This window comes from Calonectris borealis, chromosome 11 (genome assembly GCF_964195595.1).
Source record: "Calonectris borealis chromosome 11, bCalBor7.hap1.2, whole genome shotgun sequence".
NCBI lineage: Eukaryota > Metazoa > Chordata > Aves > Procellariiformes > Procellariidae > Calonectris > Calonectris borealis.
The window spans coordinates 2938994-2957879 of NC_134322.1; the positions used below are offsets into that span (position 1 = coordinate 2938994).

Here is an 18886-nt window from a genome sequence, read left to right on the forward strand (position 1 = left end):
TTGAATCACTGACACACTGGGTTTTTGGCAATGTCCTAAGTGGTAAAATGGAAATAAGGTAGTAAGCAGTAAAGTTCAGCCTTTAAAGTAGTTATTCAGAATTGTCCAAGTCTTTTTGTGTGATGGGCACACCAGCAGACACTGGAAAGTAAGTCAGACACCAAAGCAACATCAAAGAAAAATCTTAAAACCATGAGCTGATCCTACTCAGGGAGAAGAAAAGGAGATTCTCCCATGTATATTCTAGTCAACTGGCAAGTGAGACAGTAAAACCAAGCAGTTTTTCATAGCTTGAACCTTGAGGATATTGTCCCTCAGTGGGACAATCCTACAATGGACAAATAAGACATAGAACACTGTAGCTATGGAAAACTTGATGACCTTGAAAAGACAAGGCTGCACTTACAGCTACTGCATCATCTAGTAAAATTATTTCTTCTCCTTGAGCTATTTTTTACAAATCTATTTTGGATCTTAATACACTTTCAAAACTGAGCTCCATTTAATCTTATGAACACTAGCAACTTGAGTGCAATAGAAGAAGCTGGTATTCTGTAATGTAATGATAATAAGTGTCAGTTTGGTAAAAATTTTATTATGAAGCAAAACTGCTAACCAAAGTAATTTCTGGTGTTAGAGTTTTTCATTACAAAGAGCTGAAGTGACAAATGAGTTTATCACTGTCAAGAGACCTATATTTTAGTTCGGTCACTTAGTATTAATTAAATCTTGCAAGTAATTCTTTTTTGTGTGTTTGCTTTGTTTAATATTTTTAAACAAAATATTCCTCTCTAAGGCATACTTTACTGTATGTTTACCAACCACTTAATACGTTTACAATGCTGTGTATTGTTTCTTCTTAACAGCACTCTGCACAGAGGAGTGTGTGCATGGAAGATGTGTCTCTCCTGACACTTGTCATTGTGAACCAGGATGGGGAGGTAGTGATTGCTCTAGCGGTGAGTAAAGATTACAAAAATGCGATCAAGATATATGCTGCTATTAAAAAAAGGCCTTAAATAAAGCAGTGGCCTTAGAACTTGGATGCTTTAAGTGGAAAAATGAAGATTGTCGGTTGGTTATTTTGCAACAATTGCTATGTGATAGTACCCTTTCCTATGATAATGACTCTCACCTTTTTTGCTTGTTTTTACAAAGAAGTGTTAAATGCAGTGGAGGATGCTCTTAATGCCTTTGGTCCTGTTATTGGTTTACCAATATAGCTCTATTATGAAATTTTTCTCTCTTAAATCTTTACTACAACACATTCTTCATTAAATACTTTGTGGAGTACTTGGAGTACTTTGGAAAGCACGCTCTCTAGACAGAATCCTTGTCCTGTTGAAGCCAGTGGGAGTTCTGCCATTGACTCTTCATGCAGCCCAGATTCTACCTTCTGACTTGAAGTCAACCCCCTAAGTTATCCATACTGCAGAATTTTGGGAAATGGTAGAGGTGAGAGTTCTACACCTTTTACTAGGAAATTAATTCACACTTGAGGCTTTCAATTCTTTCAGCTGGAGAAGCTGTGTATGTCAAACTCTCTTAATTGGTAATGATAAGTTTAAGACTATGTGATTAGTTCATGCTGGAATGAAACAGCTAGCGTTCTTTCCAGTGCAAACATCAGAGATGTTATGTAACACAGGCCCAATACGCTATTGACATAACGGAAATAATCTTGTTAAATGAAGTCTATTTGTGCGTCAAGCGGGTAAATAAAGCTGCATCGAGAAAGATGCTGTGAGTCATTTACTGAATGAATGTTTCATTTTGCTTTTACTTACTCCCTTTCTCCCAAATTGATTGGGTTCTTAAAAAAGAGGCATCATTACCAGGCAAAAAGATAACAGAAAAGGGATCTATAAAGAGAGGCGTTAGAAGAGAATAGGAGTTAAATGTGACTGGGGATGAACACCTCCAGAGGCTGAAGTCATCGGGGCAGACTCTTCTCTGGTCAAGTTACAGGTGTTTTGTCTGCACCTTTGCTGACGTCTCCTCAGTTACAGCAGAAAAGGCAATAGGGAGAGAATAGGGAGGAAGGACAGAAAGAAAGGCCTTGCTTTGGGGTTTGAAGCAACCTTTTGGGATTACCTGACAGGCAGACAAGGGAAAAATTGGGCAGCATAACATACTGAATATCTATCTATAACAATATTTTTAAAAAGAAAAATAGTACCTTCAGTTATAAAATATTGTCTAGAATCTCAGGAACTAATTTTATCCTTTGATTCTTTTTAGTAATAGATATGTTTAACCTAATTGCCAGTGAGTATTTATACACTTAGAGAAGTTAAAAAAATGAGAAACAAAAATACTATGATAACATGGACATACACGGGTAGGTGTATACATTTATACACACATGCCTACACAGAGCAACAAGCACTCCATTCTTTGTAACAATGAAGAGGAAAGGATGAGATGTTAAGATATGGAATGGTCTCGTGGACTAAAACTACCCAGTGACTCTTATTAAATTGCACTAATCTTGCAAGTGAAGATAAAAAGAAAAAGAAGGTTTTTCCTATATTGAATATTTAGCTTTTTAAAGTAATTAGGAATATTAAAGCACTGACAATGATTGAGATAGAAACATTATTCATAACTTTTATTTCCGCACTGGGCAGCAATCCAGTATATTTCATTTATGAGGTTTCAGTGGTGGAAAGAGAAGCGTTAGCCAATTCCTAAATTAAATATGCCCTGTTAACTTTTATAAATGATAGCCCAGGATTAGCTTCAGAATTTAAGCTTTCATTTTATTAATATAATTAGTGTGTTCGCTGGACTATAGTGGCCATTGTCTTTCATTCCATTTGTTATATGCTGGGCAACATGCGTTCTTGTCCTAAGGTCTGATCTGAACAAGCACTGTCCAATGTAGTGCTTCTAAGTGTGAATGGCCTCATAGAAGTTAGCTTTTACTGCAGCTGAGAGAGCTGCTCATCTTTATACTTGACACTGGAAATTTGGATGACTGGCCTCTTTATTGTTAGGAGACTTCGTTTAAATTAAAAGGTATAGAACAGATATCAGCTGAATACAGTACAATTTTTTGTATTTCCAAGAGAGAAGAGAGAAGCTGGGAGCCTTTGCCTAACTGAGGTTAACTGGGTTTTTCAGATACATTGATGATCCACGTATTGAGTCATGTCTTACTGTTATCCAGTAATAATGTGGAAAACATTTTTCACTTCTACTGGAGTAATGTATTACCTGTGCCTACTTTTTTCCTATTACTTCATTAATATTATGTAGCTACTATGAAGGTTACACATTTGCAATGACAAATATAATTTGTTGGATGTTTCTAAACGGCTGGCCCTGTAGGGCTGTGCTCTGGATAAACTGAAGCTGTTGGCTGTATGGGTGCCACCCCACTTTCCTATACCGTCTTCAGTATCAGTGATTTTGTCAAGTCACAGGCATATTGCTTTTAATGTTGGCTGTTTGAAACTAATTTACTGGGAAAGGGATTGCTAGCTAAAACACTCCCTTTAAATTTAGAAAATCTCCCGGGAGCTGTAATTGTTTCCTGAATGATCTCTCCTGAAAACAGTGTTGAGAAGTGGAGCCTACCTGACACTGGGGGTTGTCTGTGGTCGTTTACTTGGAAAAGATCTAGGGACACTCACTCTTTTTGAGATAGTATTTCAACACCCTGCAGACCAGACCATTATAACTTATAACTTATAAGTTATATATAACTTTCATTTGATTTGATGGGTGAAATTCAACCATAAGCAGAGCTCCAGCACAAGGTCCAAATGTTTTTCTTTTTTGATGCGCCGCAAAGACTGCCTATGCCAGGAGAGGGTATGAATTCTGACACTGAGCACAGATTTCCTATGAGGAGGGAAGGTTTTGGTGTTAAATGCAGTTTCCCAGTGTTACCATTCTCCCTTGACTAGAATATACTCAGTTAAATGTTTTGAACAGTTACAGCTACAGCCTGTAGTCATCCAAACAATTTAATCATCTTTCTCAGACTTTGTTTCATGCTTTCCTAAAACTCAGCCTGTAAGACAACAATCACAAAACTTGCTGTTCGGTGCAGCTTCCCAGTAACTAATCATGGTACGTGTTAGAGTTCATCTGTTGTCAAGGTTAAAATAACTTCAGATGAATTGCTAAACAATTATAAAAAACCCCTGTGCCATATTCAGCTCCGCATGCCTCTATACCTGTGTTTTACTGCATGCTGTTGTACATCTGTTGATGCCCGCAGGCCTAGCCTTGATTTCATGCTATAAAGCTGCAATATATTAAGGCTTGATTACCATAACAATAAAAAGAGAAGTAATGAGGTATTAACTAAAGAAGCTCTTGAAAAATGTTTTCAAGGTTTTAATGATGCTAAAAATTAAAAGGAAAAGTCTTTAAAAAAACCCCATATCTTTTCCCTTCCCTTTTAAGTTGTTTTACTAAAATCATGCCCATTTTGTCCATGCAATCTGCACTGTTGTTTTTTTAAATACAAAGGAAAATTGCAAATGCTCTGTGTGAACTTACCTGCTCACCTGTCCAATTATTTCAAAGCAATTAACTTCAAACAGTATGATATACTGGCTTGAAATTCTGGTAGGAATATAATTGACTGTTGGTGGTTACCTGGCCTCTTCTGGGTCTTGATAATAGCCAACTGTATTTGCAAGCCGTTAGGCCCCAATCCAGCAAAGCACTTAAGCATATCCTTAGCTTGACACGAGTAGGACTTTTCATCTGCTTTAAGTTAAGCAGGTGTTTAAGGATGTTGCTGAGTCAGTTTTGAAGAAACAGCTAAAAAAACCTCAGTGAAATCTAAACAAGCCTCTGTCATTGAATTCATCAGGCCTATAAGGAATAAGGTGGTCTGTCTTTCAAATGCTAAAACTCATCAGGCAATATTATTGAAGATCATTTTTATTCTCATGAGCATTTTTCATTGCGGGGAAGTTAACATAAATCTTTGTGGTTAGAAGGGGATTCACAAAACAGTGGACAAAAGGTAGGAAAAAGAAAGTTCAGAGCAAGAGCCCTGAATTAAAAGCAAGAACCATCCAAAATTGTGTGTGCCAGTTTGAGAAATTTCGAAGTAAACAAACACAGAGGTTGTAATGAAAAAATAAAGTGGTTTTGAAAATGTTTGCTTTGCTATTAGTTTCAGGAGAAAATTTAGTACTTGCCCAAAGTGTAATTAAAGAGATGTTGGCATAATAATGCCAAACCATCTTTCTTCATGCTATGTCACCTGGGGGAGAGAGATTATAATATTGCTGTCTGGCTTAGGCTGATCAGTAATGTACACATATGGATAACATATTTATCTTTGGAAAGGATGTTTTGTAGAAACTGACATTAAGAACAAGAACCTATTTCATCTTCATCTCTTTGTCAAAAATAGCCAAGGTCATAACAACAGGCAAGTATAACATCACAGCAAGATCACATTTAAGGGTACAGCTCTAGAGCAGCTGGAGTGCTTCAGTTCTGAGACTTGTGATGAATGAGAACTGCAGATACTTTGCTAAATCTGAAGGGGGGTTGCTTGACAAGCTATGGAAAGCAACAGTAGAAATCTCAGGAGAAAAAGAGAGTATTTTAAAGTGAGTCTGTGGTATTTTTCAGGCTTGATTTTGGCTTCCGTGTTCTCAAAATGCTTTGAACTGTTTCTGAAGAAGAAATAAAGTTCAAAGGAAAGATTCCTGTTTTGTGAATACAGGCTCAAACAAAATTCAGCCTAATGTCAGGGACTGATCTACTGGAATAATTAGTTAATTTTTTGTCCTCAGGTTTTTAGGATAGGATTGACTGGGAAACCACCAAGGTCCACCAAAGAGGTGCAAAGATGCAAGACCTCAGCTGTTCTAAACTGTTAGTGAGCCACTACTTAGATTCAGGGCCTGTCCCTGAAGGACATCTGTTCATGTTTCTTGTATGGCACTTTATCTATGCCATGGGTTTGTATCACAGTGATGACTATAGTATCTAAGTGCCAAATGAGGTGGCAGAACCAGGTACAATGTGTCTGCTTCCACCAAAGCCCATGTATTTAATTTGTCATTCCAGTTGTTGAGTTTAGATGCAGTTTCTAAAGATCTGTTTAAAGTTGTGAAACTTCAGCTGGGATCTGGGCTTAATTATTGCTTTAGCTGAAACAGAATTTCATATCCATAGCATGTGGACTTTGAAGTTTTAATACACTTTTCGTTTAAGCCAAGCTCAAATTGCAGCTTAATTTTGTTGTGATTTGTAGACTCAGTGACAACTACATCATGCAAAGAGATTCAAATGCATAAAAATAAGCTCCAATGAGGAGCTCATACAAGGATCTTTCCGTGGCAATTACAGAGAGGAATTGATTTCTGTCTCTTTCAGTTCTAACAATTTGTTCTTCCTTAAACTTAAAAAAATATCCAATTCCCTTCAACCACTGCTGAACTGGTGTAATCAGGTAAACAGCTTGTGTTTAATTTTTGCCTCTGCTGGATTTTGGGCCCACGCATTTGGTCTTGTGTACCCAGGTTGCATGTGTTAAGCAGTCTCTGTAGCAGTGTATCTTCATGGACTCAGCCTACGCAGGACAGCCTGTAACCAGGGAATAAAAATGTAAACACAAGCTGCTGTTCAGTGCAGCTAGTAGCACAGCAGCATGTCCTGTATATATTTTTACACAGATAATTTGGCTGCATTAAACTGGGTTAATCCATCATTTTTCAATCGGTGGGAATATTTTGTCTCTTGCTGAAGCTGTTAATATCTACTCAATTGTTTGTTGTGGTTTCTCCTCACTCTGTTAAAGATATGATAGTATCCTCTAAGCTTCTGTGAGCTAACCACTTTGGAGGTGCTGCAAGCTTATGGAAAGGTATGAGAGTTACATTAGCCTTGGCTTTTCCCACAGTAACTGGGCTGAGCAAAGGGCAACAGTTGATTCTGAAAAAAGAAAGTAGATCCAAATTTACTTTGGAAAGAAATTGCTTTCTACACTTCTATGTGATTCATTGATGATGAATAGATCAATTGCCAGTTGTCCCAAGTCTTGTACTAAAGTGAGTGAAAAACAGAAATTCAGCACCCTGTGTCCTTTTACTTTTCACCTTCATCTTCTTCTTCCCTGTCAGAGTGTGGGAAAGGACTTCCTTCCTTAAATCAGCTGGTCGCGTCTAAAGGCAAGGTAGTGACAGATCATTTCCTCCCAGCGGTCCCAGCCCTCCTTTGAGACTGCCTCTTTTGAATGATTTTGAAGACTCAATTGAGCTGACCTGACTCTGTCTCCTCCAATCCATGGAGTTCTGTCTTCCAGTGCGTGCCGTTGCTCTTAAGGCTTGATCTAGCAATGTACTTCATACGTATGAATAGTCTTTTTAAAGTCAATAATGAACAAACTGTATTTAAGTTAGATAAATGCTTAAGTCATTATCTGAATGGGAACTGAAGAGATGAGGGGGGAAATCAGGTTGATGAGGATCTCATTTAGGGATCAGGAGTTACTGAGTATCATTCAGGCTGAGCAATGGCAGGTACTTCTTTCAATGAACTAAACCCACTGTCAGCTTCACCAGTATCAACAAAGAGAAGCTCAAGCCTAATGCCAGGTCTCCTGCAGAGCAGAGCACGATACACAGGTCAGTGATCTGAACATGCTCCTTAGTTCTAGACAGAGATGATGTTTTCACCTGCCACATAGGTGAGTACCAGAGGATAGAGATGTGTTAAGAAAATAATTTGGATATGTAGTGTAACAGGCTTCCGGTTGTCTAATAGAGATTATAAAAAAATGTAAAACATTATCAGAATAAATCTGCACAATTATATGTAATTATTACAGTATTACCACAATGGTCTCCTCTGTGAAAGCATCCAGTTCTTTCCATGTTTGCCTGCTTTGGTTTAAGAGGTAAGCCCATAATGAGTTACGTGCTAGAGTGAATATTCATATAAAATTCAGATGATCTGTTAAAACCATGCTTCCCATTTGTACCCAGAGTAGTAGCTGATGAGGCTGCAGCATGCTAAGAGTTTGTCTTCTAAATTGGCCTGAGGTAGCAACATCATTGTGGAGTCTTTCTCTTGATGTTGTCTTTCTGTGTACACCAACTTTCTCTGTATATTACTGTAAAGAAAGTGACTGTGTGGATCCAGACTGGAGCTGCTGGGGTTTATGTCATCAGCTGCAGTGGTCAACAGACCTGCCTGTATTGATCTGGTCCTTAAGTGCTTAGCTGGGAATACAAGACATACAGAAAGGGGTCTTTCCTAATGTAGATAAATGATACGCTGAAAATTCTACATGTTATATAATTAATAACCAAAAATTGTGTGATTATAATTTTGATATATTTATACATATACATTGCTTTAAGGCACATAGCTGACAAACGGGAGGTGAGCGGACAGGTTTAAGACCTAATGGCTATCTGGGCATATCGCCTTGCATTTACCCAACCTCCAGCCCCTGGTGAGCTGTATATGAGCAGTGTGGAAATTCTGTGTTCCATGTAACCAAATTATTAGGCAATTGTATATGCTGGGTATCTCTGGAAAATCAGTCTACTGGCTCTCTGAATCCAACACTGAATTCATGCTGAAAACCAAAGATGAGGGAGGCTGTGGGCAAACATTGTTGTATGAAACCTTACTGCCTGTCATTAGGGCAGTGTGTCAGGGACTGATGCTTCAAAAGGGAGTGTGAAAAGACATGTAAATTTCAGAGAACAGAGATGGGTGTGAATCTTTGGGAGCAAGCAGGGTTATACATGGAAGTTCTGTACCGAAGCACGACAATTGTGTTGATGAGGTGTTTGTAGCTGAGAGTACAGACTAGCCTGCCCTCCCAAAGCAGAGCCCCACTGAACTTTCAGCACATCTGCCACATCTGGAAGTGAACTATATAATGTAGCTCTTCTCTTTTCTGGAGAATGGCCTGACGGTTGACTAAAACATTACACTCTAAGGATAATTTTCAGTAAACGAAACCATGGTTACTAGTACTGAATGGGCTAAATGCATTCCTGTGCAGGTTTTGTGTGGTTATGCAACGGGGAATTTGGCTCACATACATCTTTCCTTGGCTGCTGAACTGGTGAGAGCAGAGGAGGCTTCATAGAAAAGCAGCTTATGTGTGACGAGTTGTTAGTTTTATTAATTTGACTGAGGTTTTTCTCACTTTGGACAGGGTAATAGCTATAAAAGAAAGAACCTACTCAAATATCCTTTTTAATGAACTGAATTGCTAATGCTAAATTTCATTGCTGAAGCATCTTACGATAATGTGGCTTTAAATGTGCACTACACAAATGAACAGACTTTAGATCAATTTAAAAGCAGCATTGGTATAATTTTATGGCCTGGTCACTAAAGAGCTGTCACTTGGAGAAAAGAGCAGAATTCTCTCTCCCAAAGTGTAGACAAAAATCTCAGATGTGGACACCCACTCAAAAGTATGCCTGGGGTTTTTGCTTGCTAACAAACAGAAAAAAAGGTATAGTGGTCCTTGGGAAAGCTTCTAAACCACTTGTCTCTGTGTTAGGTATGGTGAGGTATTTCAAGGAATGCTTGGAGAAGGCAGAACTCAGCTCACTGTCCAACACTAAGGTGTCAGAAAATCCCCTGGGAGCTATTTCAGGCACCTGAACCTGGAGAAACCTCAGGCCTGCTCTGACTTTTTCTGGGTTATGAGTAACTGTGTCCAAAGATGGGTGCTATGATTGGGAAAGGCCCTACTGCCCCATTCAGTGCTCTCAGGATTTTTTCAGAAGGTGCTGTTCTTCCTAGTTACAATACTATTTTATGGGCAGTGATTAAAGGTTAAAGTCAAAAAGGGAAACAAAAGTTTTCATTCAGAAATAAGACTTGAAATTTACCTCAGGTCCCCACAGGTAAAATTTGCTAGAAAATAGCAGTCATTCATCACCTAGCGTTAGATACAAGGCTTCTTGTATACTGAAACCCAAGAGCTGAGCCAGAGTCAGTAAATTCATTCGAAAAGCATCAGTGAGTATGCCCTAGACATGGGAGGAAGGGTTGCAGGGAGAAAGCATGTAGATACGCAGCTTTCCCTGTTAGTGATTGTTTCTTTGTTTAGCTGTAAATTCCAGCATTTACATACAAAGATACTAAAATACTTTATTTCAAAAAAATAGCAGCTGGGTGTATTTTAACTATATTTTGGCTACTGTACTGAACAGCTTTCCAAAAATGAAGTCCATATCGTTTGTGTCCCTCCCTTCCTACGCCTGCTCACTAACCCGGTGTTTAACGTAGGCAGTGTCTTCGCTAAAAGAAAGTGTTACATGCTAAAAATCTTCCTCAGACTTCACCCTGATTTTGTGTGATCCTAGATAAGCCTCCACAAGGTGGGGAGTCCTTATTTCTTTTTGATTTCCATGGGAGTTGAGTATATTCATCATGTGGATTAACTGGGCCTATATCAGAGCTGAAAAAGGACGGCCATCAGCCATCAATTAATAACTTTGCTAAAGATGAGTGAGGCTATAATGTGCAGCTGGCCTTGGTGTCTTGGGTGGGTTGCATTTAAAATATAGCCTGGAGGCAGCTTTACTAACTTTAGAAATGTGATGATCAGATCTGCAGAAGAGTATGCAGAAGTGATGCAACATGACAGTTTAAAATGAGGGAATGATAATGCTGATTTACTCCATTGCCTAATGGGTATATGACAGTATATTAAATCATTCTGTTATTTATTGTTTTAAAAGTTATTTCCATGTCAATAAAATATTTGTGTATGAATAAGAGATCTCTTTTAGAGTGAAAGCTAGAGATAAATGTGCCATTGTACAGGTAAAACTCAGGTAAAAAATTTCTTCGGAGTTTCTTTTTACCGTAGCCTTATAATCACTTGCATTTCTAGTAGATTCTCAGTGCCAAGAGTAGGCCATGATGACCTTAAATCAGTATGTGTAAAACGGGAAAGTTTCAGGGAATTTTCTTCTTTGTTACACCCAGTGTTTGTGCTGTTGTAAGCATGATAGCATACTTTTGAAGTGAAATATTTTCAGAAGTTGTTTCTCTGAGAAATCCTGTTCTGATAAATTATGCTCATGAAAATCCCTCCTAGACCCCTCAAATTATACCCTGATACTTATTTGTAGAACTTACAAAACATTGAAAGAGAGTTTGCCACAGGAGCAGATATCTTGTGTCCCCAATGAAATGAACGTTTGTTGAAACAGCTTGTCTGCCTCAGTGATGTGGAGAGAAATAATGAAATAGCAGAGGACTTCACAAGTGCATATCTGACTGTAAATCTGGGGTTTGGCAGAACAGAGTCTTCACACCACTGCTCGCAGGTGAGCGTTTTGCTCTCACTGCTAATCTAGCTTTGGCAGGGAATGTGGAGGGCCCATAGTTATCTGTAAGGAAAAGCATACAAAATGAGGAAATGTGTTGTGACCAAAGGAAATAAATGAGCAGATGGTGTGCTAGCATCATACCTGACACTCCAGAGGAGATTGTTGTAGCATAACCACCGATTACAAACGTATAGTTATGAACAGAGGCCAAATCCAGTAAGAGCAGAGGGAAGGTGATAGCATGGAAGCATGGAATAAAAAGCAGTGCAAAATAAAGATTGAGACATGACAGAGAAGGAGTGTGTGTAGGAAAATGGAAGAACAAGCATGGAGAAACGACAGCCAGAAGCAGTTGGGGATAGGAAAGGAGCTCAGTGAGCAGATAACTGGACTTGAGACAGTAAATAGCTGAATTCAGATGTTTTGCAAAATGAGCACAATGCTGTGTGTGAGGCACCAAGAATTTCAGACTTGTGAGCAGACAGTTACTGTCTGATTCTACCAAGTAGAAATTACAGATTTTGTCAAAATAAGAAAGTAAAGTGGAAGGAGGGGGAATACAATGGTGGTGGGAGATGCCACAGCCAGGGCAATGAGGGTGAAAATGACAGTGAATTTTAGAAAACAAAAGGAACGGCAATGATAAAGGGAAGGCAAACTTCAATATGCCAGGAATTGCCTCAAATGGGAGAAGCCGAGATGTTGAAAGAATGTCTTTTTATCATGCAAACAATTTAGTGAATTGAGAAGGAATCTGATGCTTGCAAACCAGTGGTGATAACCTGACAGAAGAAGGATTTAGAGGTGAAATGTTCTGCTTAAAGTGGGATTTGTCTTTTTTTGGTGCTGGCAAAGAAACCTGTTTAAGTGTTTATGAAGGGATGTAAACATCTATTCTATAGTAGTCATTGGCACTATAGCTTCAATAAACACTGTTTAATGTTTAAACATGATGTATTGAAGTAGGATACTGGAAGTTATAGTGCATTCAACTGCCAAAACTGCCTTTTCTTGGCCTGAAAGGGTAGTGCAAGCAAAGAAAGTGCAGTTTTCAATAGTCAGTTTTTATTTTGTTACTGACAAAAATGTTAGGTGAAATACCAGAAATTTTGCACATTACAGAAAATTTCTACAGTCAAAAGTTCACTTGCATTGCTGTAGTCATGAAAATATTTTACACCTTCAGTCTTAACCCATCCTTATACCATTTGATTGTCTTGGATGTGTGGTCTATAACAAGCACATCCTCCAATCATTTCTTTACAGCTCAGAAAGACTTGATTCAGTGCAGAGAAACTGCAGGATTTTATTTATTAAACATACCTGTGTTAACCCAGCAGAATATGTGAAAGCTTGGGAGTGAAAATGAGAGTTCAAAAGACCTGAATCTTGTTCAAGAAAGCATGGTGAAGGCCATTTGTCAGGGAAGCTGGGAAGAGACCCAAGTGTCACAGAAATGGGCGTCACTCTCTTTGTAATTGCAAGAACTCATGAAATATGGTCAGTGACCTAAAAGATGAGTAGAATCAGATGATAACAATGCATGTTGAGTTTCTGGGTTGTGGAGTTAAATAAAAAGAGACCTACTGCTACACATAGGCTTATGCTTAAAGAACTATGGAGACTTCACTGAAGAAAGGCAAAAAAGGGAAAGCTTGTGAGAAAGGTTCCCATCCACAGCTGCTTTGTAATAGTAAGTTTCAACCACTTTCATAGCTTTGGTGTGTTGTGCAAGATGGATTTAGGCTCCATTAGAAACAACAGTAAATGTAAATGCCAGCTAGAAATGATGTGTGTATTGTTACTGAGAGTATTTTATATCAGGAAGATATTTGTGGGCATCAACCAGAAAGAAGAGAGATAAAACACTCATTCTTTGATCTTTGAGGGTGGTCATTCAACAAAAAAATCTCTGCAGTTCATCATTTTCAATAGCTTTTCTTTCTATCAGACAGTGCTTGTTCATGCAAAGGCCAGAGACTGCTAGGCTATATAAGCCCTGTCCAAAATGCTTAAAAATATGTGCGTCAAATACAGGGCAGATCGGGTGAAATTAGCCTGCAAAATTCAAATTTTAACAGAAACAGCTAAAACATGAAACAATGGATATTTGTGGTAGTAATAGAGGAAGGGTTTCTTACCTTTCCTACTGCCTGCTTAAATCTCACCTTTAGGAACCCTTTGTACAGAGCTGCCGTGTTCTAATTATGTAGCAGTATTAGTAAATAATGAAAATTGATTGCAGGAGAGTTTTTAGCCAAGGACCAAAGTCTGATACCCTATCTCACTTAGTTTGCAGTGATAGTATCCTAAATAAATATGAAAGCCTAGAAACACTAAAAACGGCAGAAGGAGGCAGGTTTGCGGAAAGGTATGAGCATTCGCATGGAAGGTCCATTTTTCCATAGGGATTGCAAAGTTTGCTGCTGGGGTGGGAGGCAGGGAGACATGACTGTAAGCTTGATGAATTCTTGGGAATCCAGAACAACCTTTGCTTCATCATCTACTTTAGGCTGCCTATTAGTGCTTCCCAGTTACATAGGTATTTGGTTCAATCGGGATAGCAGGAAGAATAGGATAAATTCCAGCCACTGGAATTCCACAGATTCCGGTTTGGGGATACTGGTAGAGGGTAACTCTTCCTTCCAGATTTGGTGGGGTTTTGATACATCTTGGAATATGAGTCTCAGAGCCTGGTGAGTTTGTTTTCAACCTCAGGTGAGGAATTGCTTTTGTCAGAGCTTATTCAGAAGGGTATTGGGAAGAGGGTCTTGTTATTTAGACTATTCACAGAATCTGATGGCAGCAGCCCAGTTCTGGGTTTTTTAGGGACCACCATGCTGTGAGATCAGTAAGACAGTCTCAGCAACTTTCGTCCTCAGCAGCTGGGTTCCAGGCCTCTTCAGAGTTCTTTTACATTCCCAGCTTACTGAGATCATTGAAATACAAGAAGTTCCATTTAAACATTAAAAAACTCTCTTTTACTGTAAGGGTGATTAAATACCGGAATAGGTTGCTCAGAGAGATTGTGGAGTCTGTCCTTGGAGATACTCAAAATTCAACTGGACACAGACTTTGGCAACCTGTTCTAGCTTACCCTGCTTTGGAGGTTTGGACTAGATGATCTCCAGGGGCCCTTTCCACCTCAACTATTCTACAATTCTATGATTCTATGAATTATTTTATTCCTGTAACTTTAGTGATCTCTGAATCAGAGCAAGGGGCTTACTGAATTGCTAGATATGATAGAAAACATAGCATATATAAGCAGCAGGTCAGAGTATTCTGAAAGCCTGTGGGAATCTTCTGCATATGAGAGTAAAACTTTATTATGGTGAGCCTATCCAAAGAATTATGTGGTTATTCTCATTCTGAAATTCTGAAATGCCATGGAAATTCTCTTGACAGGATGAATTTTGGGTACCAGTAAATTCAACAATACTATTGTTGAATTTATTCAAGAATTCAGGCTCTGTTCCCAACTCTGTTTCTGGACTGCTGCATTGTTCTGGACGTATCCCTTTCCCCCTTTGTATTTCGTTCACTGTTTTATAAAATGGTGAGCCTAACCTCCTTTGTGTGGGATACTAGCGTTTCTAGATGAAAACTGCTTCAGAAGAAATAGGTGTTCTCATTAAATTAAGATCAAATGTTCTGTGTTCTGTAGTGAATGTATGTGTTCTATCTGGCAGAAAGAAATTATGTTAATTAATTACTTTGACATGCAGTCATGATGTTGCAGTCTGTATTACAGATGTCCAGATGTTGGGTTGTTCTTCCAGGATGCAACATGTTTGAATGTATTAGAAGGTGCATTTTTTCTTTGTGTATGACTATGACAAATTGAGGCACAGCCAAGCTGCTAACTTGCTTGAAGGCATCTTTCACGCTTCATCCATTATATGAGTGATAGATGGTATTAAACCACTTCTTCTTTGTGAGGCAAAACACATTGTGAATAATGGAAAGGAAATCATCAGCGCTAATATTTATCCCAACTTTGTTTTGTATCTGCAAGATCAATGTTTTTTTAATTCACTTTTCATTCTCTTTTGCTTCATTTGCTTTGTTGTTGTAAAGGACATGTTGCATCTTGGGAGAGCATTGGATCACATTTTGATCACAGTTTTATTAATACAGTACTACACAAGTGGAATTATTCTGTATTCATATAAATGACAACAGAAACTGAGCCATTGTCAGATGTTTAAACTCAATATTTAACGTTTCTGAGTTGTTTCATTATAGTAAGTACAACTATTCTCATCAGAAATTTCTTCTAGTCTGATTACAGAAGGAGACTTAGGTAATCTTCGTGTGTGCCTACCATGTCTCCTGCACTGACCAATTCACCCAAATCTGACAGGTTGGTAGAGAGTCAAAGTTATCAACTTCCTGCAAGTTTTGTGAAAAGCATTGTCTGGATAGAGCAGGGAGACACAAATTTGTTCCACAGTGAAGGGAAAGTTTATAGATCAAATTCAAAATTATTTCTTCTGTTTGATTTGTCAGATTACCATTCAGCACGCGCATCCAGGCCAGCCAAGCAGCACAGAGGGTACTCAGAAATAGGAACAGTTTTTTTGTTGTCTTTTGCCCCTTGGGCGTTAGATGGCATGGGAAGGTCTATTAACACTGAGCAGGTGTGGCAAGGGGGAGACATGGAGAGGAGGAACTACAGATACTGCAAAGATGTATGAAATTATAGGAAATTCTATGGATTGGGCTGGTATTGTGGTAATGGGAGAGAAGGGAAACAGAACACAGACCTAGCTGTAGGAAAACAGGCTTCATTATTTAAACTAAAATTTAAATCTCAATTCTGATTCTCAGGATCTTTGCAAATGCTATTTCACCTACGTTTTTGAAATCCCAGTAATGGGACTGTGTGGCCAGTGCACTGCCAAACCAGGAAGTTGCTTCCCCTTGAAGTTATATGGTTTCTTTTAATCTTTTGTTTTCTAATGGCCATTTTGTTTTTCCTTTTGCTCAGTTAAGATGAAATAAGCAGGCAGAGTCAAGATGAGAACCATCAGGTCAAATTAGAAAGATTTACACTTTTCAAATTTCCAGTTTCTTTTACAGTGGAGACACTTTCAGGAGTTTGGATGGATCCAAGTATCTTCTGTGCTTAGCTTTGAATTGGTTCTGGAGCTACTTAGGACGATTTTAATAAATATTTAGATCATGAATATTTAAATGTGCTGGCTGATCTATATCTGCATTAGACATGTAACTGTTATTCTATCATTGTATCATTTTTGTATTTGTCTTGGTAATTTTTGAGGACAACTCTCAGGATTCAATACTAATTCTTTCATGTAATTGATTCTTGAAATAACATTTTAGTTCTCTCTATGTTTTCAATAGGAATTAATTTTTTTCCTAAATTATTCTTTGCTAGATTCCTGCGCAAGTCCTTTGGGCTTTAAAATACCATCTTAAACTGAAATTATTTTAAGTATTTAAAAAAAAAAAGTTCAGTAAAGAAAATATTGTCTTCTCTTGGTATCAGTTTATGGAACAATTCTTCCTCCCTTCTGAATTTTTCAGGAGAAAACTCCGTAATTGTTTTGTTACATTACTTGCCAGTCATACCAAGATCATTGATTCTCTCTTGGTACATAAGCCAGCCTATTCAGATAGTACTATCAGAAATTTGTTACACTGGATGTTTATATTTTTATCAAATGTATGTCATCTTAACTCAGGAGTAAACAGGGCTCTGAGTGGAAACAGAAATTTTGGACTAACCAAACTGTTTCTCAAATTTAAATGTTTTTCTCAAGTTGAAGAGTAGCAGGGAAAAATTTCTGATTTTTAATATTTGTTACTTTTTCTGTGAAAAATCATAAAAATTAATTGTTTCTAATCCAATAACAAGACTTTTGAAAAGACACTCCTTCCAGTTGTCTTTTAACCAGACAGTTCCTCAAGTTAAGATACAGGGTGGCTTCACTCCTAACTTGCAGTTAAAGGCTGCCACACAGTGCTCTGCTGCAGATAAAAGTCCAAATTCTACCTTTTCTGTAAGTCTTTCACACGTTAAAAAATAGGAGTAGCCGTATAGCATGTTAAAGTAGAACAGAAATTATAAAGCTCTATGTCAGAGCTGAGTACTAATCTCAATCAAGAGATGTTCTGACTCTGTCAGTATCATTTTCCATGATGCTTCCTGTGCTTCTTGCACAACACAGAATTTCTACATTTCTTTATGAAATTGAATACTTTCTTTAATAAAATAAGCAGTGATCAGCACAGGTACATGAGTCATGCTTCTCGTATATGCAATTCAGAGTTTCAAAACATTCAAGAAAGGCAAGTTAAAATTATAGTAAATTAGGTTAAAAATCCTATTTTTCTTCATCATTGAGAATCTCTTCTTATAATTCCATTAAAATGGGATTCAGGAGGGACACGTGGTTTGAAGTTCTCCATTTGGGAGATGGCACCTTTGTGAAAAAATTGCTTTTTCAGTGGAAGTCTGTAGACTGAACATTTACAGTGGTACCCAGTCCTTTGTGAGGAGAATTATGAGGTTCCTCCACCATTTCATTGAAGATCTCAAAATGGGGCTCAGCTCCAGCTCCTAAATGAGATTTCAGTAGTTAATTGATCTGTTGTGAGCTCTCTGCACAGAAACTGAACTTTACACTGCGCATAGGAAACATGTTCATTATCATCCAGGAACTCCATGACTGATTAGCTTATATTTACTTCTCTCTCAGTGTCTTCCTCTAGAGTCACGTATTTTCCTAGTTTCAGTACAGAAATGGAAATTAAATGTCAAACTAGTCTCTGATATTTCAGAAGAGACAGACTTGAAAAACAGAAACATGACCAGAAGAAATGTTTAAAATTTTATCGTGGCCCAGTCCTCGGATATCTAGCATCTGATTCTATCTGTGCAGTGGCTGTGTGTAATTGCATTTTAAGTAAGTGAACAGACCGGCCTCAGTTGCAGGATTGTTTGTTTTACTGTAATTAGGTAAATTAATCAGTACATTAACTTCCTAATGCAGAGCACAGTTCTGAAATGAATTGCAGATATTCGTTATTTTGATAAGATTTAAAGAACAACCTCCACAGCAGGTCAGCGTTACAAGGCTACTAGAGCTCTGTAAATGTGTAAAAGCTTTTAAACTCCAGAAAAAAATGTATAGTACAGAGAAAGTTACACTTGTGTTATTTTTTTAAGAGAAAGAAACAGGTTTGTTTGAGTTAGTTATTCCGTTTTCATCTAAATATGTAAACATCAATTCATAACTAGCCTTGGCCTAACCTATAGTTAATGAAACTGTATTTCAAAACCATGAAGCAAAGGGCTTCCTCCCTGTCCTTTGTCTGCTTGCAGTGTTCCCACTGACATCACCCATATGATCCCAGAAATTAATCTTCCATGTAGTTGGGATTGTTTCGTGTTCTGCATAAGGGACAACTTGTGTAGCACCTGGGTGATGGTGCTGCCAGACTTTTCAAGGTCCAAAATCTCTCTTACCAGAATACTTTACATGCAGCCTCCTGTTGTTAACGAAGGGACATCTGACAGTTAACGGTAAATATAGAATGGCATGTTAAATGAGGCT

At 38.1% G+C, this 18886-nt stretch overlaps 1 protein-coding gene across 2 annotated transcripts in view; it reads left to right on the forward strand.

Annotated features, from left to right (window-relative positions):
• The window catches only part of MEGF11 (multiple EGF like domains 11), a 213583-nt gene that overhangs the window by 21126 nt on the left and 173571 nt on the right, over positions 1-18886 (forward strand). For both annotated transcript variants that reach the window (XM_075159743.1, XM_075159742.1), the window contains exon 2: positions 867-959. In XM_075159743.1, coding sequence (XP_075015844.1) covers positions 867-959 — 93 coding nt within the window. The remainder of the gene's footprint in view (positions 1-866; positions 960-18886) is intronic.